This window comes from Scleropages formosus, chromosome 3 (genome assembly GCF_900964775.1).
Source record: "Scleropages formosus chromosome 3, fSclFor1.1, whole genome shotgun sequence".
Taxonomy (NCBI): Eukaryota; Metazoa; Chordata; class Actinopteri; order Osteoglossiformes; family Osteoglossidae; genus Scleropages; species Scleropages formosus.
Window position 1 is genome coordinate 13,494,453 of NC_041808.1, and position 27,044 is coordinate 13,521,496.

The 27,044-nt window shown below is 42.6% G+C and overlaps 2 protein-coding genes across 4 annotated transcripts in view; both read left to right on the top strand.

The window, feature by feature from the left end:
- The first annotated feature begins 621 nt into the window (after nucleotides 1-621).
- Nucleotides 622-21,378, top strand: cdc14aa (cell division cycle 14Aa). Of its 3 annotated transcripts, XM_029250228.1 has the most exons (16): nucleotides 622-1,077; nucleotides 1,698-1,788; nucleotides 3,154-3,229; nucleotides 4,780-4,872; nucleotides 6,209-6,288; nucleotides 9,512-9,578; nucleotides 11,512-11,574; nucleotides 12,176-12,263; nucleotides 14,018-14,248; nucleotides 14,865-15,003; nucleotides 15,409-15,568; nucleotides 16,862-16,962; nucleotides 17,316-17,363; nucleotides 17,489-17,590; nucleotides 18,088-18,475; nucleotides 19,443-21,378. In XM_029250228.1, the coding sequence occupies exons 1-16, from the start codon at nucleotides 978-980 to the stop codon at nucleotides 19,470-19,472; spliced, it is 1,857 nt and encodes a 618-aa protein (XP_029106061.1). In that variant the 5' UTR covers nucleotides 622-977; the 3' UTR covers nucleotides 19,473-21,378. The 3 variants fall into 3 exon arrangements, with proteins under 3 accessions (XP_029106061.1, XP_029106062.1, XP_029106063.1); XM_029250229.1 differs by lacking the exon at nucleotides 18,088-18,475; XM_029250230.1 differs by lacking the exons at nucleotides 18,088-18,475; nucleotides 19,443-21,378 and adding an exon at nucleotides 17,796-18,075.
- A 3,744-nt stretch (nucleotides 21,379-25,122) lies between these two features.
- LOC108935098 (vascular cell adhesion protein 1-like) overlaps nucleotides 25,123-27,044 on the top strand; it is a 7,130-nt gene continuing 5,208 nt past the window's right edge. Inside the window, exons 1-4 of the mRNA XM_029250575.1 lie at nucleotides 25,123-25,222; nucleotides 25,644-25,925; nucleotides 26,052-26,369; nucleotides 26,763-27,038. Coding sequence (XP_029106408.1) covers nucleotides 25,180-25,222; nucleotides 25,644-25,925; nucleotides 26,052-26,369; nucleotides 26,763-27,038 — 919 coding nt within the window. The 5' untranslated portion in view covers nucleotides 25,123-25,179. The remainder of the gene's footprint in view (nucleotides 25,223-25,643; nucleotides 25,926-26,051; nucleotides 26,370-26,762; nucleotides 27,039-27,044) is intronic.

Below are 27,044 nucleotides of genomic sequence, written 5' to 3' on the forward strand. Positions count from 1 at the left end.
CTAAACTTTTGTGATTTTCTTGTAGTTTCATCTTCCAAAAAACTGATCAAGTTCATTAATATTACATCATACCAAAGTTAGATCATGTGGATAGATCATATATCATGTTATATCACAGCTTGTATTTGTGCAACCTTTCATGACGCCAAACATGTTATGATGAACTCAGTGGGATTGCTTTAATTCTTCCAGTACTGGCTGTAATGAATAAGTATGTATGTTTTTTCTTAAATTTATTGTATTGTTATCAACATAAAGTATAAAAAAAACCTGGAAAAAGTAAACATCCTGAGTTGATAAATTGTCTGTGTAGACCAGCATAACAAAAAGACCGAATAAAAGCTTTGCTGCATTTACAGAACAATATTTCTAACCACACTTCCGTCGAGTGCTTTTCTAAACTTCGTTGCGCTTGCAAGGAAATATACTAAGCAGCTTCTCGTTATGTAATTTGCTTAACTGCTGAAATCCGAGCTACAATTCTCGAACCGATGGCGTCAGCGATTGGCTGAAAGATCACCAAACGGCTTTCTGATTGGCTGAAGGGGCACGGAGCCCTTCGTGCGGTGACCAGGGCCGGCACTGCCGCGCGTGGCTATCGTAAGAGTCTGTGAAGTCCCCCCCGGGAACGGCGCGCGCTCGCTGCAGGTGTCACTCAAGGAGACGCGGTCGGTCACTTTCATGTAGTTCCGCGCCGCCCGGGACACGAACGTCAGGGTTTTTCTTTTTGATAATTGTACCTCATCACTTTTTTTTGTAGTAGCTCAGTTCTGGAGGAAAGTCTTCGTCGTTCGCGTCGCTGCGCCGCATCACTGAGACTCAGTGGAGCGATGATGAACCGCTAGTTGAGCAGGAGAGAGAGAGAAGAGAAATAAGGAGAAAAACGAGCGCCGCTTCGGCGTTACTTCTTCTTGTTTCTCCCGGCGTCCGTTGTTCAAAGTTTCAGGCTCCACATACAGCGAGCGTGCGCTTTTTCAATGAGTCTCGACGTCTTTAAACAGTACGTGACTTGTTCGACTTTGTTTAAAATGGCAGACAGTAATCACGGGCTGAGCGGAGCCTCCGAGTTTATCAGAGGTAAGTAAGATCATGGCAAAATTATGGTAATTAATTATCTTCTTTTTGGGGGCTATTATTAACTGCGGTTAGCTAAATCACGGGTAAATTTATAGCAGGTCTATTACAGCGTGAACAGAGAATATCAGAGGCATAACTTATCTGGGTGTAATATTCTGTTTCGAGGTCTAATTGTTTTTTATTCACATTATGATTAAGGTAGAATCACAGCTTATTAACACGTCACGTGTTTGCTTTATTTCTCACTGTTTCTTGTAGGGAACTAATGGGAAATATTTAGATATGATGAAATAACAGGACACTTAAGAATCAGTTGCTGACAGACAGGTTTATTCAGCATTACTGTACTAATATTGTCACAGAGTTTCCATCATAATCATCATACGTTTGGTAATGACTCATTTTACACTTCAGATTAGTGAAAAATACTCAATTTAATTGGTGGCCAGAAAAGTACAGGTGAACATGTAAAATTTTTTGAAAAATATGTTTACAGTTGCATCTTTTCAGTGACAGTTATTAACGATAAAATGATGTGGAGTTGTGCCTCTCTTGATGTGGCTGATTGTTTTGGACACTTTGTAGCAGGAACCACGATTTCTCAAATGGTCTTTGCACAGATCGCCTGTATTTCGCAACGACCAGGAGCAAACCGAAGAGCACGGCAAACACGCACTACTTCTGCACGGACGAAGACTTTGTTTATGAGAAGTAAGCCTCGTCACCGTCTCTGTGCCCCTCTTCGGTGTCTCTGCCTCACAGCACCTGACAGTAGGGCTCCAGCAGTGGGTCACAAGGCCCTTCTCCAGCCTTCCAGCAAGTTATGTAATTCATTTGAATTGATAGTTTTCCAGTATAGTTTATGGTCAGCTAGCTGGGGGCATCAGCCAGCCATTCATCAGCACAGCGACTCATCACTCGCACATCGGCTGAAGCCGCTTGCCCCAAGCGGGGTCGTGGCGAACCGAAGCCTAACCCGGCAACGCAGGGCGTAAGGCAGGAGGGGGAGGGGTCACACCAGGACGGGATGCCAGTCCGTCACAAGGCACCCCAGGCGGGACTCAAACCCCAGACCCACCAGAGAGCAGGACCCAGCCAAACCTGCTGCGCCACCACGCCCCCCGCACAGTGACTCATGACAGTAGGAAAAGCTTTCAAAGAGCTTGATGTGAAGTTATACATCCTGTAGGACTGTTCATCCCCATTGTGGTAACTCCACCCCATATCCAGAATGATGACACAGAGGAACGATCAAGGTCCGTAAACACCGATTACAAGAAAAATAATTTTAATGCTCATTGATTCATGTTCATGTAAGAATTCTATGGCAAAGCTCTAGAAATGGGTCTCAGATTATCATGAAGTATCTATTAAAACTTAATCCTCTTCATTGGTGGTGCTGGTGTCTTTGGCTTCGCTCAAACTTGGTAGCCCATGAAAATAACCCATCTTTGCTAAAATTTTCAGATTTAAACTGTATATAAGCTGGAATTGATTGACTGATCACATCAAAATAAGTTTAGTCATTACCATGTGCCATACTGAGAACACCAAGAGACCGATCGCTTCGTTCTTACCCTGCTGACTCCGGATCGTTCATCTTGGGCTATATTTACACATTTAACAACACATGAACGTCGATTGATTTGTCCATTTAATTTTAATGTTGATGTGGTCATTAAGTTGGTGGCACCAGTTTCTAAATTTTTTTAAAAAAGTGGACATTGGTCATTCAAATGTGTCTTCAAATGTGTTCCTGTCTGTTCTCTCTTCATGTCATGGGAACTTGTGTGGCCGTGGTGACGGAAGTCTTACGGTACCTGTAGGAACAGCCCCCAGCCTGCAGGACTCTATTGGTGCTACAAAGCAGCAGAATATTTACACTCTTTCAGTTGTAATCCTTATTTATTATAATAATAATATTTTATTTTTTTACGTGAGGCTCATTCAGGGTTATGGTGAACAGCTTAAGCAACGTAAAGGAAAATGAAAGCTAATGAAGTATTTTCACCATATTTTGGACATTTCTTACTTTTTGTCATATATTAATGTATTATGAACTTGTTTGTTTTTCAGCTTTTATGCAGATTTTGGACCGCTTAACTTGGCAGTGCTGTACAGATACTGTTGTAAACTAAACAAGAAACTTAAAGTAAGTTCTCTACCTGGGAAAATGTCATTTCAAAATTTGCTTCTCATTTTTCTCACAGAGGTTTCCAGGGTAATTAAGAAGACAGTGAACATAATGATTTTGTTCCACAATTCTATGGCCATCTATCACTATCCTTATAGTTTATGTCCTCTGTGTCTTTGTAAAATTAAGACATGTAGGTCTTTCTCCCCCCCCCGCCTTGTGACTTAATGGTCTCTTGATAAAATGCCGGAAACCCAGAAGAGTTAAGAAGCCTAGGATCATTTTTGGGGCACTTGACAATGTTCTTTCCATGTGACCTGTTGCAAAACACCTCAGGACAGGGATGAATAAAGAACCTCTTTTCCATAGAGGAACTTTGACTCTACACTTCTGCTTTTGGCTCTGCCTTATCGCTCCAAATCTTGGGCTGAATTTCAGTTCAGTGCACTGCAGGAACCATGATGCAAGGGGTGCACAAAGAATGTCACTGTCTGATGGGTATAAAGCATATAACACCAGGAAACAGAAAATCTGTGCCCTGGAGCTACCATTGCTGCAGTGCTTCTGCCTGACAGTGATCAGGAAGCCTTGTTGGAAGAGTTTCTTGGCATACAGTTATCCAGTGTTCATGGGGAGCATGGGGGGTGGAGGATGAAAAACTGGCTTGTCACTTCCATGTGTCTACTTCTCGTCTAGACTGTACTCAAAGAGTGCCTTAGGAACAGAGAGCTGTGACATGAATTAAGGTTCTGAAATGCAGCTGGGAACATGCAGTCAAATTTGGCAAAGATGGAGAGCGGTCTACACAAGTAATATTTGGAGATGCTTTAAGAGCACTTTGAGGACAGAATATTACAGGGAATTGGGCTTATTATTCATTGAGTCCCATTACCATTCCCATCTCCGTTAACAAAGGTGATGGGAACACGACTCTACGGTGTACTGAGTTTGTCAGATTCTGGTATCATTCATTCAGAACTTGCCCATATCTGAAATTGGGTACTGCATCTGTGAGGTGAGGTTGTGGTGTGCATATTCTATCTGCGTGTAACGTATGGTGGGCAGCTTGGCTGGCTGATTTCTCTCATGCGTTTGGTTGAAATAGGTTAGGCTTCTAGTTGTGAGTGTTTTATTATCTGGGTGCAGATTTATGATCCACATGGGTTACAAAGATGGTGGGCATGCAGTCAAACAGAGCAAAGGAAAAAATGAAACGATTACAGGAAATCACAGGAAAGTCTAAAATTAACTCATCTGTTTCTGCTGCCTGTACTGTACCTTTAGCTGTTGGGCAACTGGCTGCGTGCAATCACAGGAAACAGTGCGGAATAGAAATCTAAAGTCTCGGCAAGCAACTCAAGTGCCGTAACTCAAGATACTATTGTATAGAACCTGTTCGGATGTCTTGGATTAATAATTTTTAGCTAATGTTTGGCATAAAGACTAGAGCTAAGCCATGTCACTGATTTATGTTGAGGGCTTGTGACTGTTTAGTTATGTCGTACAGAATTCGTAGTATTTGAGTGATGTAATATTTGCTGTTTTATTACCTCTGCTATTAACTACAGTCCTTCACGCTGTCAAGAAAGAGGGTCGTTCACTACACCAGCTTCGACCAGCACAAGAGAGCCAATGCAGCTTTCTTAATTGGTGCCTATGCTGTGAGTATTCGGCCTCCCTCACTCTTCCACACCGTCCGCCACTGGCCTCGAGCTCGAGCTGAAATGCCTACGAACGTGTCTCTGTGGACTTTAGGGCAGATGATTGTAGAAAAATGTGTGGTTTACTGCCATTCTGACCTTTCAGGTGATCGCAAGGGCTGTCCTCATTCCGGTATGGACCTGATCACTGTCACTGTTTGACAAGCCACATTAGAAAGAGCCAAGCCTTGTTCTTTTAGTTGAGAGACAGAACTGTCAGCTTCATCCTGTGTCTGCAAACCAACGAATGTGTTTTTTTTGGCCCAGTATCTTTTACCAGAAATAGTACAGTGCACAAAGACATTAGACTTAATACAGACCAGTTTTTCCTTGCGTACCCCACTTGGATTTGAATTTATTTGCTAACGTGAATTTAATCATTGACAAAGGTAATGATTTCTTTTTGCTAAATGCCAGCTGGACACGTTTAAGAGGTCAGAATTCCATGTGAGCTGCTAATGAGGTTGTAGTGAACCAGCACATGGGTGGGTCTCAAACCCAGGGGGCTGAGGGGTAAACTTGTGAGCTCCAAGAACTCCAGGAGGATATTCATGTCTCCATCTCCTTGTGAGTGCCAGCGCCTGCGTGTGAAGTGCGTCTTTAGTCCACGCCGGCCCTCAAAGGCTCTCAGAATAGCCTGCGTTTGCTCATGCTGTCATTCTCGTGTTAGTGGTACATTCTGTTCCACCTGTTTCCCTGACAGCACCGGGGGGGATGGGCTTGGACTGTAGAAACATGGCATGGATGTCACTGTCTTAGTGTTAAAGACTTAGAGTTAACCTGATACAAGTGGCTGTGATTAAGGTGTAGTTTCAAACTTAAGCCCACTCTTCAGCATGACACCCTTTAAACACCCAGTTAGAAAAGGAGCAATAAGGTGCAAATTGCACCATCTTCCACATGTGATGCATAATCAAGGATCTGCAGTGTGGGGGAGCACAACACACTTTCATTGCTAATGATGATGTTGATGGTCATGGTAGGTGGTCACGTTGTGGTTATAGCCTTTGGATGCCTTTGGATCCAGTGGTTGCAGGTTTGGATCCCCACTTTTGCTACAGTACCCTTGAACAAGAGACTTACCCTAAATGGCTCCAGCAGAAATTTCTCAGCTGTGCAAATGGATAAAAACTTTTACTCATCTTAACATTTTTACTTGCCTTGGAGTAAACCATCATGTAAATGAGTAATTGTAAATAGATACACTTGCATTTCAAGTATAGACTATGCAGTCTTCAAGGTCTTCAAGCCTTCGTGCCAGAGGCTCTTACACGTGTGGTTGGACCATCTCTTTCAGGTCATCTATTTAAGGAAGAGCTCTGAAGAGGCATACCGAGCTCTTATCTCAGGGTCCAATGCATCATTCCTACCATTCAGGTACGGTGAGTTTTATTTCCACTTCTGTGACTTGTGCATGAGACTTGGCAGAGTGACTGAGCCTAAAACATAGTTTTTCTTTGTCCCGTGTTGTTACCTTGATTAGTTATGGAGAGCTTTAGAGACCAGCTTTAAACTGAGAGAAGAGAAAATTGTTCTACGTAGACTTCACACTTACCTCATTCTCAACAAAGGTGATTCATACTCTGAAGAACTGGTGATAAACTACTAGGTACAGGAGCGTGTGCATATTTAATTTAGTCTTTGTTAGTTTTGATTTGATTGTTGATACTTATTCATTCAGTAAACAACTGAAAATACCGGTAATAGCGCCTGTACCGATAAGATGTATCGCTAATCCCCCAGAACAGCACTCAAGGCGGTATGGTTTGTCTCTGACTCCTTTAGAATACCCTTCCATCTTTGAAATCCAGTCTCATGCGGCAGGTCTAATCTAGGATTTTGAAATAAATTACACAACATCTGAAATCCCATCTTATCTTTTAGTAACGTCATTGTAAACCATAACTACGTTGTATTATGTTTTATTCATGACGCTGACCCACAACACTGAGAACTGCATACTTTGGCACTGTGGGACAATACATTGCTTTACATGTAAACAGGAATGTTAAGTTTGAATTCCATTAATTACAGATGTGAGCCGTGCACAAAGATATAGGTACATGTGGTGGTTGCGAGTGAGTCTGCAGCAGTACCAGCAGAGAGGTGGGCCAGTGAGTGGGGAAAAATGCAGGTGAAGACGTTGGCGTTACTCCTTTATCACAGCGCCTCTGCTGGATTGTTTGCAGAAGAGCCTGTTTGTGAACCAAAAAGGTGCTCTGTTGCTGAAACACCCACCGACCTGCTAGGAAAGAAGCTGAAATGAGAAATGATCAGAATAAGCTTTTATGAGGAATGTCTTGACATGTCTGTCCCTTTCACTTTTTAAGATGAAAAAATTAGGACACAGAAACTGTTAATGCAGATCAAATAAATCACAGCCTGGTCTCATCTTTAATGATATTAGGTTTGGAATTTTTTTGAGATTGCATTTTATATGTTTTTCTTTTATTTCATTATTGAACAAATGAATGACGCAAGGGGGTGTGGTGGCGCAGTGGGTTGGACCACGGTCCTGCTCTCCAGTGGGTCTGGGGTTCGAGTCCTGCTTGGGGTGCCTTGCAACGGACTGGCGTCCCGTCCTGGGTGTGTCCCCTCCCCCTCCTGAGTTGCCGGGATAGGCTCTGGTTCCCTGCGACCCCGTATGGGACAAGCGGTTCTGAAAATGTGTGTGTGTGTGTGTGTGAATGATGCAAAGGATTAGCATTAAGCTTCCCATTTTTAGCTCATACGCTAATTTCCAGCCCATGAGGTAGCTGAACCTTTCCTCTTTTACTCCAAACAGATGCTAGAATACATATTGAGATGCATATTTAACTACTTAAATTGCTAATGTGATTTAAGGTATGTTACTGTTAAATCAGGAAGTTTTACACGTAGTATATCAACTCTGATTTTGTTTCTTTTCACAAGAAACATACAGCATGAAATCACACGGGTGGCACAGCAGGTAGCACCTGGCCCGGTGTGGTGTAGGTTTATATCTGACTGTCTGTGTGCAGCTTGCATGTTCTCCTCATGTCTGTGTGGGTATCCGCCAGATGCTCTGGTTTCCTCCCACAGTCCAAAGACAAGCAGTTCAGCTGAATTAGTAACACTGAATTGCCTGTTGTGTGTGAATGGGTGAGAAAGTGTGTGTGCATGTGGCTACCCTGTGATGGAATGCCAGGGTGTACCCCCGTCAGCCTTTTGACCAGGCTGCAGACTACTGTGATCCTGATCAGGACAAGCACTTTGTGAAAATGGTTGGATGGATCAAATAACATTTTGCACAGTTTTTGTAGATTTTACTGAGCACTAAAAATTATCATTCTAATATTATTAAATGACAAAAAATGAAACTAACAGAAGAACATAAGACTAGGCACACAAAAATTGATTTTAAGTCCATATAATGAATGGTATTGTGCGATACACAGGAAGGAGTATACTTGCATGGAAAGCATTATGAATTCTTGTTTCTCTATATGTAATTGTTAAGTTTGAGGCCAGGACTGCAAATCCTTTTTAAGCCCCCTGGCAGTTGGTTCTGCGCCCCGCTATTACAAAAGCACGCAGGCTTAAGTCCTGTTACATCCCTGTCCACCTCTCAGCCTCCAGCCACGACACACACAGCGATACCCTCTGTCACCCTTGTGGCATCCTTTTAAGGAAATGCATATTAAATGTTGAGGCTTCATCGCAAACTGGCATTGAATTTCACTGGCCCTCAGGATTGTTCTCACTGGAAAACCCTGTTTGGTTATTATTTTAGTAATTTTTGTATATCCGGAGTATTTCTTTGATCAAAGAATCATTCTTACGGTTGTATTACATGGGGTGCTCCCACAGGTTTTTGTCAGCTTTCTGCATTTTGCCATTATCGTTTTATAACACTAAGGACTCATTCATGGGAGTATGAGAGTAAAATTCTGTAAAAGAGCCAGAGGAACCCCGTGATCACTAGAATGTTACTTTAAAAAGTTGTTGGCACTAATTGATAGAAGCCATGTGGTGGGTGTTGATACTGAGTGCAGCGTGTATAAATTCTACCTTCATAAGGCTTCCAGTAAAATCGCTGAATAAAATGCACTCGCTGATGTGTTCCTGTGGCCTTTTTGTGTAAAACACTGGGGCAGTTTTGAGTGCAAGTACATGTAAAACAGTTTAAGTATGTGCAAAATTACGTCTTAAAGGAAATCTTTACAAATTAAAGAATTAACATTAAGTGTTGCACCATCTTCTAGCTGCTTTTATGTGTAACAAGCATTAAACACATGTAAACGTGTCATTTTGATGAGCATGTTATTCATTTCCAAAATCGTGTTATACTCTCGAATCCCATTTGCTGATACAGGCTATTCTTGAAAAACACTGCAGCAACAAGTATCGCTCTTGTAGAATTGTCATCATTTAATGTAGGTCTTGTAGAATCATGATCATTCAGTGTAGGTCTTTTAGACCTCGTAGAATGATTATCATGTAGTGTAGGTCTTTTAGAATTGTCATCATTTAATGTAGATCTTGAATCATCGTCATTTATTACTTCGTACTGCATTTGGAGTTCTGCATGGATATTTGAGTGCTGTGCTAAACCAGACCCTTCCTGTTGTGTTTCCAGGGATGCTTCCTTTGGAAACTGCACTTACAACCTAACAGTTCTGGACTGTTTACAAGGGATCCAAAAGGTAAGAGGAGCCAAAAGATGGAGTTCTCTCATCAATTTAATACTACTTTCTGTTATGATTAAGTGAGTATGTGAATGGCCAGTGCTCTGCCAGGCCCGGCGGTGTGGCTGCTCTGAAATCACACACCCAAACACACAAACACTCACATTGGCTGAAGCTGTTGCTCCCAAGCAGGGCCGCGGCGAGCCGGAGCCTAAGCCGGCAACACAGGGCCTAAGGCTGGAGGGGGAGGGGACACACCCAGGACGGGACGCCAGTCCGTCGCAAGGCACCCCAGACCCGCCAGAGAGCAGGATCCAGCCACCGTGCCCCCACTGCTCTGAAATGATTATGTTAATGCTCGTTAATTTCACTCCCGCCAAAAAATTCACACATCTCCACAAGGCATGAAGTCATGATGTCCAGCAACTTGCAAGAATCCTGAGAATGTTTTCTAGGCTTGAGTGGAGAGATCAAAACAAGCAGCAGTTTCCAGTTCTCTGTAATGAGCAAAATCTAAAAATGAGACTGTTTTTAAATCCACTGTGTTGTTAGCAGCTGAAAAAAATCAACAATATGTACATTTTTTGAAACTTGAAAAGATAAATAGGCTTGGATAAAATTCCTGCATTTTAAGGCTGTGAAAACACTGGAAACAGAGGCAGCTTCGGTGTCAAGCGGAACTCAGATGTGAATCCTATTCTTAAATTCTTGTTGCGAACAATTAAAATTGTAAACGACAACCCTAAATGTTTAGGTGCGTTTGACACTTAGAGGTTGCTTCTCTCACAGCGCCCACTTAGACAAGCACAGGGTGTGAAACAGAGGCAGAAGGACAGAGCTTGTGGCCCTAAAAGAGTTGAGAAGGATGTCATACTGGTGACTGTAGCACTATCCCAGTGTCATGACTGTTCGGGGGTTCCATTTGCTCTGCGTCAGCGCTGCATTGTCCCGTTGAACCAGAGCATTCTGGGAAACTCACGCCTTGCGTTTCAACACGGTATCGGAGCTGAAATATTGCTAACTGTGGTACGTTGGATCGGGACCCCTACTGAATTTGGCATGATCACAATGAAATTTACTGCGGCCATCATATCACGGTCAGTGCTTGGAATAAAGGTTCGTGCTGTTTAATCATCAGGGTTGTAGCAATAGGTAAGTAATTACCGGAGACGGTGCGGCAGGGACCGGCCCGTGAGGATTTGAATTTGAACCTGTGTGGAGGATTACTGCTGACAAAAGCGTTATCCCTCACAGAGTGTTCCTCTCAATCCTGCCAGACTGCTCCAGCATTGACGGGTAGCAAAACCCCGCATAATGTGTCGGATCTTTCATAATTACCTTTTTTGTATGTTCCGGTAGTCCATAGAGGAGTGAGGATCTGGGTCCAGATTAAGTAATGAAATAATCTGTTCTTTTAGTATTTCTTAATGTGATTGGACATCCGGTCTGGTCGCACGATTCGTTTAATCTACTTTCCTTACGTTGTCATCAGACCTGAGAGCGGTCATTCGTGGTCATTTACAGTAGTAACGGTAAGGTCATCTGTTCCCGGTGTAAAGAAACTGAATTAGGTAATTGTTGACACAGCCGGTATTGTCGTACTTAGAGCTTCTGGATGTCACATAAAGGACCCAGGTTCGAATCCCACCTCCTGCTATAGAACCCTTGGTTAACATACTCACCCTGACTTGATAAGGTGAAAATGACCCTGATGTATAGATGCATAGACCATTGTAAGTCACACCGGAGAAGAACATCAGCTAAATATTAAAAAAAAATGTAAATTTGCAATACAAATTTATGTTTTTTTCGGTCTTCTCTTAAACTGACTATAGAAAAAGTTTGAGAAAATTAGTTTTTTTTTGTCATCAAGTAAATATTAACCTCTTGTATTTCCCGGGCTATAAGGAACTACAGTATTTAATCAAAAATAAAAACGCTTGCTTTTCAGGCCCTCCAGCACGGCTTACTTGACTTTGACACATTCGACGCGGATGAATATGAGTATTATGAGGTGAGTTCCTTTCAACCTGGACTGTGCGAGTAGCTGCGAGAGGGGCTTTGTGTAAGTTTTACGTGCGATGTCATCAACTTAACGGCATCTAGGCGAATTCCACGCGTGCATATGCATTGCACAGTAGATATCTAAGAAATAAAAGCACGAGACGCCGGAACAAACGCTGCTCTGCTTTAAAGTGAAGGAAGTCTGTGATTTGAATATGTCATTTACAGTATGTGTTTGAAAGGATCGGTGTGAATGAATGGAAGGAAGTCTCATCAATTTGTTCTTGCGAGATGAATGGATGTGAGACCGAATGTGCCTGCGCTGGTGGTGTTGGCTCTCCTCCCTTTCTTACATAAGAGTTTCTGCAGCGGTGCGCCGGGTGCATCCTCAGATAATGGGGCCGCGGCCGCATTAGCTGCAGCTTAGCTCTAATTTTAAACGGCTTTGCAGGCATTGTGCAACCCTGTCGCTGCGGCACATTACGGTCCCTTCCGAGCCGTGGGCCTCCTTCTTTTCCCCCCGGGAGATCAGCTCGCGATCCCGGCGCTCCGTGCTCACTGCTCAGTCGCCGCTCTGCTCTTCTCACCTTCTTCTCTCGTCTGTCCGGCAGCGCGTGGAGAACGGCGATTTCAACTGGATCGTCCCGGGGAAGTTCTTGGCTTTCAGTGGGCCACATCCAAAAAGTAAAACAGAGAACGGTGAGTATAACTATGACAAAATATGAATAAAGTACATATGATACAGAAGAATAAGTCAAACGTAAGCACACCGTGAGAAAGTCATCGCTGTGGACCCCAAGAAGTTCAAATGAACAAGCAGTGAAAAGTTTAAAAAGTTATGCTACGCCCACGCCGCCGAGCCAACGCAGAACACCTGGGGCACGGCGCACACGGATGCATAAAAGGCAGCGTCAGACCAGGAGCTGACGCGGAACCTTGTTCGGCCTCGTAGCTTGCGACCTCCTTACCGATCCTCTACTTCTCCCTGATCCCTGAGTCCTTTCCCTGTCCCGTAACCCTAGTCCTTAGTCCTCGTACCTCCTTATGATCATCAAACCCTTGCCTGCGTACCGACCTTGCCTTTTGGATTGTCCCTGTAACGATGTTCGCGCCTCGAAGACCTCTCTGCCTGCCCTGTGACAAAGTCTCTCGGATTTCCCTGAATAAAGCACGAATTCCACTCCGCACTTGGGTCCGCCACTTCCTTCCGGAACCGTCCGTGGCAAGTTAATGTCCTCCGGTTATGAACGTGAAGTCATTTGACTATAATACTGAATCAAAAGTAACGTGCACTGAAATTCTGGCCCTGCTGAACTTCGGCTATCCAATTCAAGAACTTCCCTCTAGTACCGAGTCAGTATGTACAGGTTGCTAACCTCTTGAACTTGGCCACCTGTCTGAAATTATTATTACTATTATTATTATTATTATTATTATTATTGATGAATTCAGATCTCAAGAAGAGACCAAAGAAATTCATCTGAGGACCTTGTATAGGACATGTGCGGTTCTCATCAGTGATCATGTTCCTATTATTATTATTATTATTATTATTACATTTACTCATTTAGCAGATGCTTTATTATTATTACCACCTATTTAGCTGACACCTTTGTCCAACGTGACTTATAATGCCTGAGAAAGTACTACTTGCAATTATTTACCCATTCACACAACATAGCAATTTAGTACACACTCTTACCTACTAAGGGTTATTTTGATTGACCAGCTCACCTGAAACACATCTCTTTGGACTGTGGGAGGAAACCAGAGCACCTGGAGGAATACCACAGAAATAATGGGAGAAGATACAAACCCAACATATATTAATCTGGCTAACTGTAGCAAGGTTCTGTGCATTAAGAAACCAATTTTAATATTCTACTGAATGTTGATATTTTGTTTACAAATTCTTCAGTTTTTTTTTTTTTTTGGACTCCTGTCATATTTTTGTTTAGTTTTTAAAGTGTAGCACTGTATTTTATCCACAGTTTGCAATGGCTTAAGACAGAGATTGACCAGGCAGTGGTGTGTGTTGTGTAATGAGAATGTTGGGTTGAAAGTTTTATCAGCACAAATAAGGAAAGGTTCATTTTGGTCTGCAACAGAGGTTTGTGTCCTTCTCTAGGACAAAGACCCCTCTAAGTATCTGATGAAAGCAACTAACTCCTCCTAGAAAAATGTACATAAATAAATTAGGAAAAGTATTGCACTGAAAACTGATTACTTTCTTTGAGAATTATTTAAAATATAGTAACAGCACAGTAATATTTCTGCTTTACTTTTAACTTTTATTTCCTTAGTATTTTTGTCAACACAAGTCTATATTTCATGGACATCACAGGACCTCATGTGCCCCAGGTTGGGAACCCTGGTTCACGAATGATGCTAGATCAGTGAAACGGGCTGTTGTTCACCTGTGTCATTTTTAGTAACCAGTAAAACTTTTTTAGGCTATCCGCTGCACGCGCCAGACGCCTATTTCCCGTACTTCCGAAAGCACAACGTGAACACCGTGGTGCGTCTCAACAGGAAGATCTACGATGCCAAGCGCTTCACCGATGCCGGGTTCTGCCACTTCGACCTGTTCTTTGCTGACGGCAGCACACCCGTCGACCAAATCGTACGCCGCTTCCTGCACATCTGTGAGAATGCGCACGGTGCCGTGGCCGTCCACTGCAAGGGTGGGTCCCGGGGCGGGGATGCAGACCGTGGTTGGGCTGTGGGAGTCGAGCCACAGGAGGGCACCATTGTCTTATAATGATGACAAAATCTGATTACTGACTTGTTAAAATAGTACGCTGCATTAAAAAAGGGAAAATAATAAGAATTTACATGGCTCACCACATTATAAATAGTGTCAGTAATCAATTACATCTTATGTTGAGCTGCTATGTGTGAATGTCCTTGCAGTATTTTATATTATATTAAGTATTATCCAATCCTATGCTTCTGCTCTCCTTCTGGTAGTACAGTATTAATGAGCTGAGTATATCCTTGACTAACACTTTATTCAGATGTCAATAAAAATGTAACCTTTTTGGTTTTAGTTCCAATGGGGTGGAATTAGCTCCCTCTGTCACTCAGAACTGCTGAAACCCTTTCAACATTAAAGAAGAGTCTCAAAATGCACCTTTTTCTGACCCACTTCTCTACTGATCTCCTATCTACTCCATAAACTTTCAGTGCATTTTGTGTTTTTAAAAAATATAAGCAGAGAATTACTCTACTCCATTTCAGCTCTGCATGCAGGTACTCCTTTAATGTATCTTTCTGCCTGCATCTGTATCCTTCTGGCAGCGGGACTCGGCCGCACAGGCACACTGATCGGCTGCTACCTGATGAAGCACTACCGCTTCACGGCAGCGGAGGCCATAGCCTGGATCCGGGTGTGCAGGCCTGGCTCTGTCATTGGGCCTCAGCAGCACTTCCTAGAAGAGTGAGTAGAACTTTACCGAAACATACTGGAAGGGCAGTTATGAGTCTGGTCCAACAAGCAGGACCTTCTATTGGTCGCGTATCAATAGGTACAGCGAGGTCCATCATCAAGGCAGGATGTACTTCTCCTCAGGTGCAGAAGTGTGAGACATGTGGGAGTGACCTGTGCTCCTGGGTGATTTACCTTTCCAAATACAACCTTATTAATGTGTGTTCTGAATACATGAGCTGAATTCAGAAAGTCAGAGACACAATGTTTGAATCCCCCCTCCAGCTGTAGTACCCTTGGACAGGGAACTTACCCTAAATTCCTCCAGTAAAATTACCCAGATGGGTAAATAATTAAGTACATTAAATAAATGTAAGCTGATGACTCTCTCTGTTCCGTATCCTCCCCTGGTGTCAGGAAGCAAGCCAGTCTGTGGATCCAAGGCGACATGTTCCGCTCTAAAGCCAAACAGCATCGCCTGCAGGACCGCAGCATGTCCTGTTTGATGTCAGCCATTGACAACCTGTCGATCAGCGGACCTGTTTACAAGTACAACAGTACAGAGTACTTGGAGGAGGTATGCCAGACACCACATAGAACAGGCAGTCACAGTAAACATATACCGCATTATTTAAATACAAATATAATACTCACTCACGCACTATCAGTAACCATTTGTCCAAGTCAGGGTTTAGTGGTCGCGTGCTTTCCCCTAGAAGTATGCAGCTATAGGCTAGGCAGGGTACACCCTGGATAAGGTGCAAGTCCATCGCAGTACAAATATACTGTGTTTTAATGTAATGACTGTTATGTCAATAGATAGTGAGAGTTAGAACTCAGAAGCAGTTTGAAATCTTGCACTACTCCAACTTCCTGTTCACTGTAGCAAATAGTCCATCCATCCATCCATCCATCCACCCATTGTCAGTTGTGTTTGCTGTATAGCAATACAGTGGTAGTAGAATGTTTGCTGTTGTAGTGAGCATTGTTGGGTTGCTGTATTATTTGAAAGAGAGCAGAATAATAACAAAAATAAAACAGTAGCGTTGTAATGATTTTTTAATGATGTCGGCATACTGCCATGGTTCTTGCCGTGCCAGTAACTGGGGTTAATGTCTTTACTTTGTACATAATAGAAGTTCAACAGTGAGCCAAAGTGTTCCTTTCTGTGCTTGTGTCCATCTGTAGTGCTTTTGGACTACAGTTCAAACCCAGTTCAAAGGTCAGGCAGCACTGAAATAGATGGTAATTAGAGCCACAATAATAACTGCTCTGGAGCCTCAGTTATGATCATCACCTCTATTTTCCCATAAGCTAATGCATCTTAAAATTTATTTTAACAGAGGGTGGAGAGACTTCCCAAAGCTGTCCCAAAACTGCCCTTAATTAATGGACACAAACCTTCAGCTGTACTCTTAAAATATCCTGAAAACATAACACTTATGTATCTAAGCTGTATTAAAACCAGTTGATGTTTAAAAGCGCTAAATGAAAAATAAAGTAATATATTACTATGTCAAGTATATACAAAATATTTTGCTGCATTTTCTAATAATAATATAGAAATACGTTTATTTAGCAGATGCTTTTCTCCAAAGCAACTTCCAATGAACTCTATGTAGTGTCATCAGCCCACACACCTTATTCACCGTGGTGACTTACACTGCTAGATACACTACTTACAATGGGTCACTCATCCATACATCAGTGGAACACACTCTCTCTGGGTCACTCACACACTATGGGGAACCTGAACAGCATGTCTTTGGAGTGTGGGAGGAAACCAGAGCACCTGGAGGAAACCCACGCAGACACTATTGAATAGCGATTGCTTGGCAGGACTGGTGTATATGCACCTTCTCTGCTGCAGAGTGACAGTGGGGAGGACACACCATGTCGGACGCAGGGAGACAAGCTGCGTGAAGTCAAGGCCCAGCGCCAGCCCCGGAATGCCTTCAGCGGAGTGCTCAGGTAACCCCAAACAACGCGGGTGGGTGGCATGTAGTCAATTTATGATTAAACAGATTGAATGATTGCCTCTAGCTTCGTCAAAAGTAGTTGCCTTGTAGCAAGCACAACACTATGTTCGACAGACCTACTCTTTAGCAATGTATGAAATGATTGTTTAGGCATCTTGTACAGTTTTGATGGGCGACATTTAAATGGAATTTTAAAAAGAAATGCCTACTCTAATTCTAATATTTTTTATATTTATATATTTATAGAAATAAGTATAAAATATAAAAAATTATTTATATAAAAATTGTTCCCTGTTTGGGTATGTTTTCGGGTATGTTTCATAGTGTTGTCATCATGTCTTTTAGACTAGACGGTTTGAAAATGCACACAAGATCTCCATCCCAAGCCTGCAGGTAGTTTTGTCCTCCACTAGTCCCTTCATGGGGGAGGGTGTTTGCTCCTGAAGGAACTGCAGGTCATGAATCCTAAGTTCAATACACTGACAAAGTTTGGCTCACCTCCCCTCAAAATCACACAGGATGAACCAGGTGCTCATGGATCTAGAGCCCAGAGTCCCCCTTTTGGCCTCCTGCAGGAGGATGAGACACAGTTCTTCATCCTCTGCTTCCAGCTACACGAGGTTTGTCTCCCTCTTAATTCCTTGCCGTACCTTCCCTCATCCTTTAGAGGAAACGTGCCCTTCACCGCTTTGTTTTGACTCAACCCCCTCTCGCCCCACACTGTAAATGTGCTATTTCTGCTCCACCCACTCCAAATCCCACCCATTGCCCACCTCTTAAGTTATTTTTCCATCCTTCTTCTCCTGAATTCTTTTTTTGTCCTAGCTTCCTGCCTTCACCGTCTCTGATTCCAGTGTACCACTGAAATTGTAGAGGACGGATCTCGGTTGGAATTAGGTTGTTGAATGAGCTGCCAAGTCTAAATTCATATGGAAATCAGAGCTTTAAAGTGAAAATAAAAATGACAAACTTTCCCCAGCAAAAATGTCCTCAGGTGCTACATGAGTGCTCTCTCCATGATGTCTGTGTGTCTTCATCATTTGTCTTCTCCTTTCACTTGCACCCATATTCATGACCCCCTTCCTCCTACCTTCCCATCTTTGTCTCCTCCACTCAGCTTCACCATGAGCTCCAGGTTAGCCAACTCCTTAGTCAACCTTTCTGGAGAGGATGACACCATGGATGGCAGACAGACAGTTCCCACTCCTTTCTCTTGTCCCCCTCTCCCCACCACTTCTCCTCTGAAGCAGATGGGCCTCAGGTGTAGCTACATTACCAGCCAGTCACATTCGCTCACCACTGACAGCAGTAGCGCCAAGGCCAGCGACAATCAACATAGCCATTCCATCTCCACCATTGTGGCCATAGCCAGCTCAAGTCGCACCTTGGGCTGCATCGCTGGCCAGACTGGGAGGCCAGGAACACAGCAGCTTGTCCAGTCCAAGTCCCTGACCATCCCTGGCCAGAGTGCAACATCAGGCTATATCCTGAACTGCCCCATCCCTGTAAGTCCCTCCCAGCCCTACTGCTGTTCCCTTCATCAGCCCCCCTTTGACTTCTGGGTTTTCTCTCTACTTTCTTACCGTTTCCTCTATGACTGCAGCGTGTGTAGAATATCAGGTCCTTATAAACCACTGCCAGAGGTCATTCTCAAGCTCCTCCACTTTGCTGGTTATTAGTCATGTGTTATTTTTACTCAAAGCAGGCATTCAGGGGTGGAGAAACACCCTGAATTTGTAGCACAAAGAATCACACCTGTATTATTGCTGGTTAGTACTCTGTTTCTATCCCATAAGGTCTTTTTAGAAAAACTTTCAGTAAAAAGGCTAATGTACAGTATCAGTCAAAAGTCCACCTGTAGAAACCTGTGCACTGAACTCCTCATGTTTGTAAAGTGCTAATTAAGACATATTGTCACGATTTTGGGGTATTCATAACTTAGAGACGGTTTCCAGTTATTTCACACACACTTTCTGAACCGCTCATCCCATACGGGGTCGCGGGGAACCGGAGCCTACCCGGCAACACGGGGCGCAAGGCCAGAGGGGGAGGGGACACACCCAGGACGGGACGCCAGTCCGTCGCAAGGCACCCCAAGCGGGACTGCACCCCCCCTGCTTATTTCATTTTTCAAGAATTTAGTCATATATATAAAACATCAAAATGACAATAATAACTAGTTTCCAGCAAGTGCGCTCAAACTTTTGACTGGGTCTCTAAATGTAATGGAAATTATTCTTTTAAAGCGGAAGCGTGCTTTTCTCACCGCTGCTTGTCTGAACGCATTCAAATTTGTGTTTCTTCAGCTGAGTGTGTGTTTGCAGGTTCTGCTTTCTCCTTTCATTTGCAGATCTTTGTCAGTGTGACACAACATGCAGCCCCCTTTCCCTCCGAAACCTCCAAAATGTGCTAGTTATTTCACAAGTTGCATTACAGTTTGCCTCCCTTTCCTTGTCTGTTCCTCGTGTGCAGCTCCTTCAACCCGAGTGTGTTCGCTACTAAAGCGGTAGTGCTGCGCTGAGGCCCTTTGGAAGCATCACTTGGATCCAGATTCACCACAGATGCGCACGGCATACTACCTCCTGACCTTCCGAATCACCGCAACTCCCACTCACATCAAGTCTCGCCTTTAGATCCCACTATCGCAATCGCAACCGCAACGGAAGTGAACAAACAAAGATGTGCTAAAGGACTCCACCCTCCGCCCGCTGTGGGCGAACGTGCGTTTCAGGAACTGGGGTTACAAAACACGTGCGATTCAGGTTTTGATAACCTTTTGAACAAAGGCCGGCCACAGCAAGACTCCCTGGACAGAAGCAAATGCTCTTAATTTTCTGCTACAAAACTAGTTTCGTGGAAAAGGATTTCCTTGACGTTTAGCCGGAATGTTGCAGAAGGGTAAATCCCAGTTTTAAGTGGTCATAGGAAAGGCAGCGTACCCTTTTGTTCTGCCAAAATGCCATAATGACCTTTGACCTCTCTGTTAATGCACAGTGTTGAGGAGCAGAATATTTCTAGATACCAATTGTGCACTGTTTCTAAATCTAAGAATGTATTTTACATTATTTAATACCGAAAAAGATTCCTGTTAAAAACAATATATGACATTAATATACTCTTGTTTGTGTTTTCACTGTGCACTTGCAATACAAATGTTTTTTGAAGTACAGTGCAGGTTAACATTCCATACAGTGGCACAAGCGTCGTCCACTTTTCTAAAGCGTTACACTCGAAAGACAGTGAGTTATATTTTAGGTTTCCCCAAAACATCCTCACTCAGGGAAGCCCTGTTCTCAAGCAAAAAATGGAATAAAATGGACCCTGTGGCTAAAGAGAGGGAAGGGGGATCTGTCTGAATAAGCATAGTGTCTTTTCTTCTTATCCATACATGCATTCTGCAATTTGGACTCTTTTTAGTTACTGTATAAAGTACATTCAGACATTGACCAGTATCACGTAATACAGTATGAGGAGCAATAGGTCCACTGGGTTTTTGTGAGCTACAGGACCACTGAAAATTATGAGCACATGCGGCCAGCCTGGGAAATACTTGTGTAAGTGGAACTCGATATACCGTAGGAGTGGAAGCAATACAGCCCGCGCATATCCTACATCTCGGAGAATCGCAGCAGAAGCGCTGGGAAGACACGGCAGCTCATTTCCTGATCAAACTTCTACACAAAATGTAGCAAGTGTGCTCAAACTTTTGACTGGTACTATACAATGTGCTGTATGGTGAATCCATGCAGAAAGCTGGTAAGCAGCACCTCGCACTGAGACAAAGGTACGGCTCTGCTCTAGACCAGCATTTTTTACTAAATAGTCTGTACTTTACCATTCGACAGTGAGGACCTTGTCCGTGGTTAAATTTATACCTTATATTTTTCATCTCATGTAATGTCTAATATATCATACATGTCACCACTTATATTTTTTTCCCCACAGTCCCAAAGTAATTGTCCAGTTTTGTCCAAAATTGTAGACATGGCTGCGCTGACTGATTCTGATATTTTACACCAAACTTCCTGGGTATCTGAATGAGTACTTTCCCGACCATTTTTCAGAGAAAAAACTATTTTATCTCATTAGGGCTGCACTATTGTGGAGCCAATGCTGAAAATCACAGGGCATCACTGTACAGTGCCAGGCTGTAGCAGGGATGTAAATGTCAAAATAAATGCACCAATTAAATTAGTTGATAGTTCCCATTTCCTAAGCATGTTTATTAGTTGCAGAAGCAGCTGGAGCTCGATAAGACCACAAGAGCACAGATCCGTTGTGAGATGAAAGTCATTGTTTTTTGTTGCAAACTCCTTGTTGACGGATAAATTATGTGCTAATTGATAAAATCTCTATGGGAAAGATATGTTACACTTCCCATGTAAAACAAAGGTTTTTACAGACTAATGGGATTCCTTGATGATGTTTTATTTTCTTTTTTGGTGAATTTTGTCTTACAGTGTTTATAATTTTAGATTTTCACATCTGTAATTAAAAACTCACATATAAAATTTTAAATTGTGTTATACAAATGCATTTTATTCAGCATATGGGACACGAATAAAATAACCTTTACATTTTTTTACCTCTCCATTTCTTCATTCTTGTCAAAAAAGTCTGAGTGGTTCATGACATTGGATGCCATTCATATTTATATTACATAAAGTCTGATACAAGCATTTACACTTTGCCTTGAAGTTTATATATTTAGAAATGATATATATTTATAACTGTGGGGGAAACATCTCAATGAGATGGGATTAAATTCCTCACTTTGCCACGTCAGCGCTACCGGCACAACGAGCAGCACCCGGGAACCAGTCAGGGCGGGAACATAAAAGGCAAAGACGAAACCAAGTTTGACGCGGAACCTTGTTCGCCTCGCGCCCAAGCTTCCCATGAGACACTTGCTCTACTACTCACTGTTCCCTGCTTCCTGCTCCTTGTTCATCGTTCCTTGCCCTTGCTCCTCGCCCTGTGTCCCCTGCTTCTTGTTCCCCAATCACTGTACCCTCCTACCTGGTCGGCTTTCCTGTGTACCGGCCCTTCTCCTTCCTCTCGACTTCGCTTCCTGGATCATCCCCTCGAACGACTTTAGCCCCTCGGTGACCCTTGCCTGTCTGAGACTACGACTTTGGATTTCCCTAATAAACTTCCTATTTGCCTTGCACTTGGGTCAGTCATTTTTCATCTGGACACGGAACATGGCACACTTAGAGGGAACTTTGGAAAATGGAAGGAATTTCAGGGAATTTTAAATTCCCATTCATTAGTATTGTATGATAAAAGTGTTCAGATAAATTGACGTTAAATGGGTTCTTAAAGTGAAGGCGAGGGCAAGGATACAGATAAAGATAAGGATATGGATACCTAATTGTTAAATTGCAGGATGTGTTATGGAGCAAGGGGAAAACCCGGCCTAGCATTTTTTGGAGTGGAAAACTCAACTGTGGTTTTACTTTTGTTTTTCTCTTTGGAATTTCCAGAGGCTTCAGGGACTTTGTCTGGGGTCACTTGCACTGTTAGATAACTTTACAATGATTCATCTAAACATATTCATATTCCTACTGTATGACCTAAGTATGTACTTGGATCATAAGTTCTATAGCAGTAGTTGGATTTGAACCAGAAATCTTCACATTTACTGAACCACTGAAAAAACCTTTTAAAAAATTTGATGTGTGCCCAGCTCTGTTTTAGTTAAGCCATAACCCAGATTGTTTTTGATGAAGATGTGGAATGTAGGCTGATTACTTTTATACAGTTGTCGAGGATAATGTACTGTATTTCATTGCTATGGTCTAGACTTGGAAGTCCCTTTTGTAAATATGTGGATGAGTGCAGTGTTCAATGTTCTTCTGGTTGAAAAATTAACATTTGATCTACATGACAATTCAGACAAATTCTGGAATGTCTGGAAACCCCTTTTTGAACTTCTTACCTGGTGCTACAGTGCTACTTGAAAGTACAATATATGAACCTTATAGGTATGGTCATTATTCTTGTATAAAATATTGAAATAAACTTATAGAATCTAAGTGTTAACTCTTAAATCTTAAACTTATAAAATTAATAAATGGTTGTGATTTGCACAGCTACTATACTACTACAAATATGATTTCCCCTAAACCACCATATAGAATTGATAATTGCATATCTATTATGTCAGAGGAGAAAGACTGCTTCTCATTAAATTTAATGAGTAACATGGTAACGGGCAGCACGGTTTCACAGCACCTGGGTGGTGCGAGAGGACGTGTGTTCGATCCCTGCTTTGTCTGTGCGGAGTTTGCGTGTTCTCCCCATGTCTGCATGGGTTTCCTCTGGGTGCTCTGGTTTCCTCCCATACTCCGAAGACATGCTCTTCAGGTTCCCCCATAGTGTGTGAGTGACAAAAAGAGTGTGTTCCACTGGTGTATGGATGAGTGACCCATTGTAAGTAGTGTATCTAGCTGTACTGTTCTCCCTGCGTGTTATGCACAGCCAGTACATGATTAATGCAGTTTAACAGCAAGCGAAACTCGATTCCACGAGCCAGGATATGAGCGTCTTGCTCCTTTATTGTCTCCAAATAACAGGTGAAAATGCAAGTGAAAAGTTATTGCTTCCATGGTTGTGGGAAAAACACACAGAACTCAGACGCTTCCACCATGCCTATCCTGACAGTAGTACCACACATAAACAAATCATGCATCAACGTATTGAAATAAAGGTTCTGCAGTCACACATCAAGGCACCAAAACAAAGGTTCTGCTCAACAAAGCAATTAGTCACATCAAACATTTTTTTTTCCTTTTTTAAATGAACTAAACAAGTCTGCGGGCAGAACGCTAGCAGTGTAAGTCACCTTGGTGTGTGGGCTGATAACACTACATAGAGCTCATTGGAAGTCACTTTGGAGGGAAGCATCTACTAAATAAATAAATGTAAAACAGGTGTACAAGGGGTTTGCATACTTTCAAGCAGTACTGTATACTGTCACACCTGTGGAATACTGTAACTCTTGACCTTCTCTGCTTGTTCTATGTATATGGTGTCGGGGTACTGTCTGTCTTTCTGTTGATCTGACCCAGTACTGTTTATAGAACTATTAATAGAAAATCTCAACAAATAGCCCATATTCACCATCATTTCCACATATTTTAACATGTGTTGATGTCTCCATAAAGAGTTTGCAACCCACCTTCTACCAGTTTTTCACAGTGTGAAATTTATAGTCTTCATGTAAGGATGATATTTTAGTCTTATCAAGCAATAAGGCTATTTAAAGGTTGCTTGCTGAGAAACAGGATGTCAAAAATGATTCACTTCACAAAACCATGGTTTACCTGAACCTAAGGAAATATGTGGTTACAGTGATATTTGTATGATTTTAAGGCTATTGCAAAATATTATTAGCCCATTACCCACTATTATTACCTCACAGTTTTAAAGAATAATAATTCTGATTGACAGCAGTGATATTTGAAGAGGTACAAAATAAAACAATTGTGCAAACAGAAAAAAATGGTGGTACAACCAGTAATGCTGCTGTCTCACAGCACCGTCCTTGGTGGTTCTTGAAATTGGATGGATGGATGGATGGATGGATGGATGGATGGATGGATGGAAATTAATTTTGAAATTTAACCGATTTATTATGTCGGTAGGAAGCATTACCTTATAATGCGACTCAAGAAGGACCATCTTAAGCCTTTAGTAAACTATGTCACTGATCTAGGTTCATGCATCAGTAGTTATGTACAGTATGTACACACCTGATTGTCATCTCGTTGACTGAAACACCTGACTAAATTCCCTACAGGTATATAATCCTAGAGGTCGTCCTCCTTTGGCCACACACACACATATGTAACATTGGATAATTCTCCTCAATACATAAATGAACGAATATAATGTTTTTGTCTCATTTGGGTTCTCTAATTTTAGGACTTGCGTGGAAAATCTCATCACGTTTTACGTCATATTCATGCAGAAATAGGGAAAATTCTGACAGGGTTCATAACGTCTCAAGCGCCACCGTCCTCCCGGGAAGGTGTGAGGCTCTCACCACCCTTATTTCCGGCACGCGCACGGAAATTCCGCGCGGACTCCGGCGCGGACCCTTATAAAGCTTGCGCGCGGAGCGGGGGGCGCGAGCACAACACTCGTCTTCAGTCTCTCCGCAGCCGTGACATTCTAAGAAGAAGCCTACAAGTGTCGCCTGAAGATGCCTTTCTTTGGCGTTTGGATTTTAATAGTGACAGCTGCAGGTAAAAAAAAAAATGTATATATATATATCTATTCAAAATTATGAACCAAAAAAAGAAACTGAATTACATTACATATCATATTGCTTGTCAGTTACTAAGGATTTTGGCTTCATATGCCATTCAGTTTATGTAGGCTTATGCAACAACGTCATGTTTTATATATTATATATATAATATATATATACGTTGAAATTGTAACTAAACTTACTTGTATATATATATATATATATATATAAAATTGTTGTAATATTTTGTTTTGAAAGCTGTCAGGTTAGGCTCCGGTTTGCCTGATTCAGACTCTGTCACTGTGTGTGTGTGTGTGTGTGTGTGTGTGTGTGTGTGTGTGTGTGTGTGTGCGTGTGTGTGCATAGAGAAATATAAATTGCGTTGCAAATGGTTATAAAATGGTTCTCCCCTCCAGTGTCGGCAGCCCGTTTGGAGGTGAAGGTGAACCCACGCGTGGCTCTGTCTCACGTGGGGGACAGACTGGTCGCCGAGTGCGAGGCGCAATGCGCGGAAAATGCCAAGTTCCTGTGGGACACCTTGAGCGACGTCCCTCTGGAAGGACGCGTTACCAGGGGCGAAAGTGCCAAGTCCTTCCTCACTTTTGACCCGGTCACGATTGAGAACGAGGAAACTTTTGTGTGCAAGGTCACGTGTGGAAAAGACTGGAGACAAAGTCGGATAAAAGTCACAGTGTACTGTAAGTTCATAACTTCTCATTATACTCTTGTCAAATTCTGCTTTCCTGGAAAAGTTTCAACATTTATTATTTTGGAAGTGCGATGACATTTTTCGGAGGTAAAAATTGAAATTTGTGTTATTCCAGCTTTTCCCAAGGACCCTGTCATTTCTGGAAATGAAAACTTAGTAGCAGGAGAAAATGCGAGCATCACATGCAAAGTCCCCGATGTCTACCCACCCGAGTCTCTGAGAATCGAATGGCTGCGGAATGGACAGGTTGTGTCTAAGGATGACAGCGAGGGAGGGGACAGCAGATCGGTCCAAACGGTGTCCTCCACATACACCTTTATGCCCGAAGCTGAAGATAATGGACAGGCCATTAGCTGCAGGGCTACGCTTCAGCTTTCTGGGCTCCCTGACAGAAACAAAACCAGAGAATCAACTCTACCACTCGCTGTGCAGTGTAAGTGCTGAACTGTTACTAGGGTAAAGTGAGCTGCCATGAAAGGTCCTGTTGATGTATCTATCATATTTACCCCAGCAACTATTCCGGAAAACTGATTAACACACACTTTCTTGTGTTTTTACAAAGTATGGATGTCATAATCATGATTATTTGCTTATTCTTATTAAAATGGTTTGTTAGTCTCGCCTATCACATTACAGCTATGATATTATAATAAAATAACATCAGCCAGTATTAATTTTTTCTCCTTATTCTTATCTTTCCTTCTTCGTATTATTGACGTTGATGTTATTATCATGATGCATGTATGACCCATTGCTGTGTATTGGGAATATAATCATAAACCAGGTTTTTGTGTGCTTACAGATGAACTGTGTTCTTCTTTTTCAGCTCCACCAAGTAAAACCACTGTCTCTGTGAATCCGGCTGAGGAGCCGAAGGAAGGGGAATGTGTGACCATTTCCTGTCAATCAGATGGTGCCCCAGCATGTAACATGATCCTGCGTCGACAGACCAACGGCCAGTACACAGAGTTGCAGTCCAGTGTGGGCTCCAATCTCTCCTACACGATCCCTTCCATCCAGCTGGAGGACACTGGTCTGTACGAATGTGAGGCCCTCAATGAGCATGGGCGTCAGAACCACACTGTCCAGGTTATGGTGAGAGGTAAGA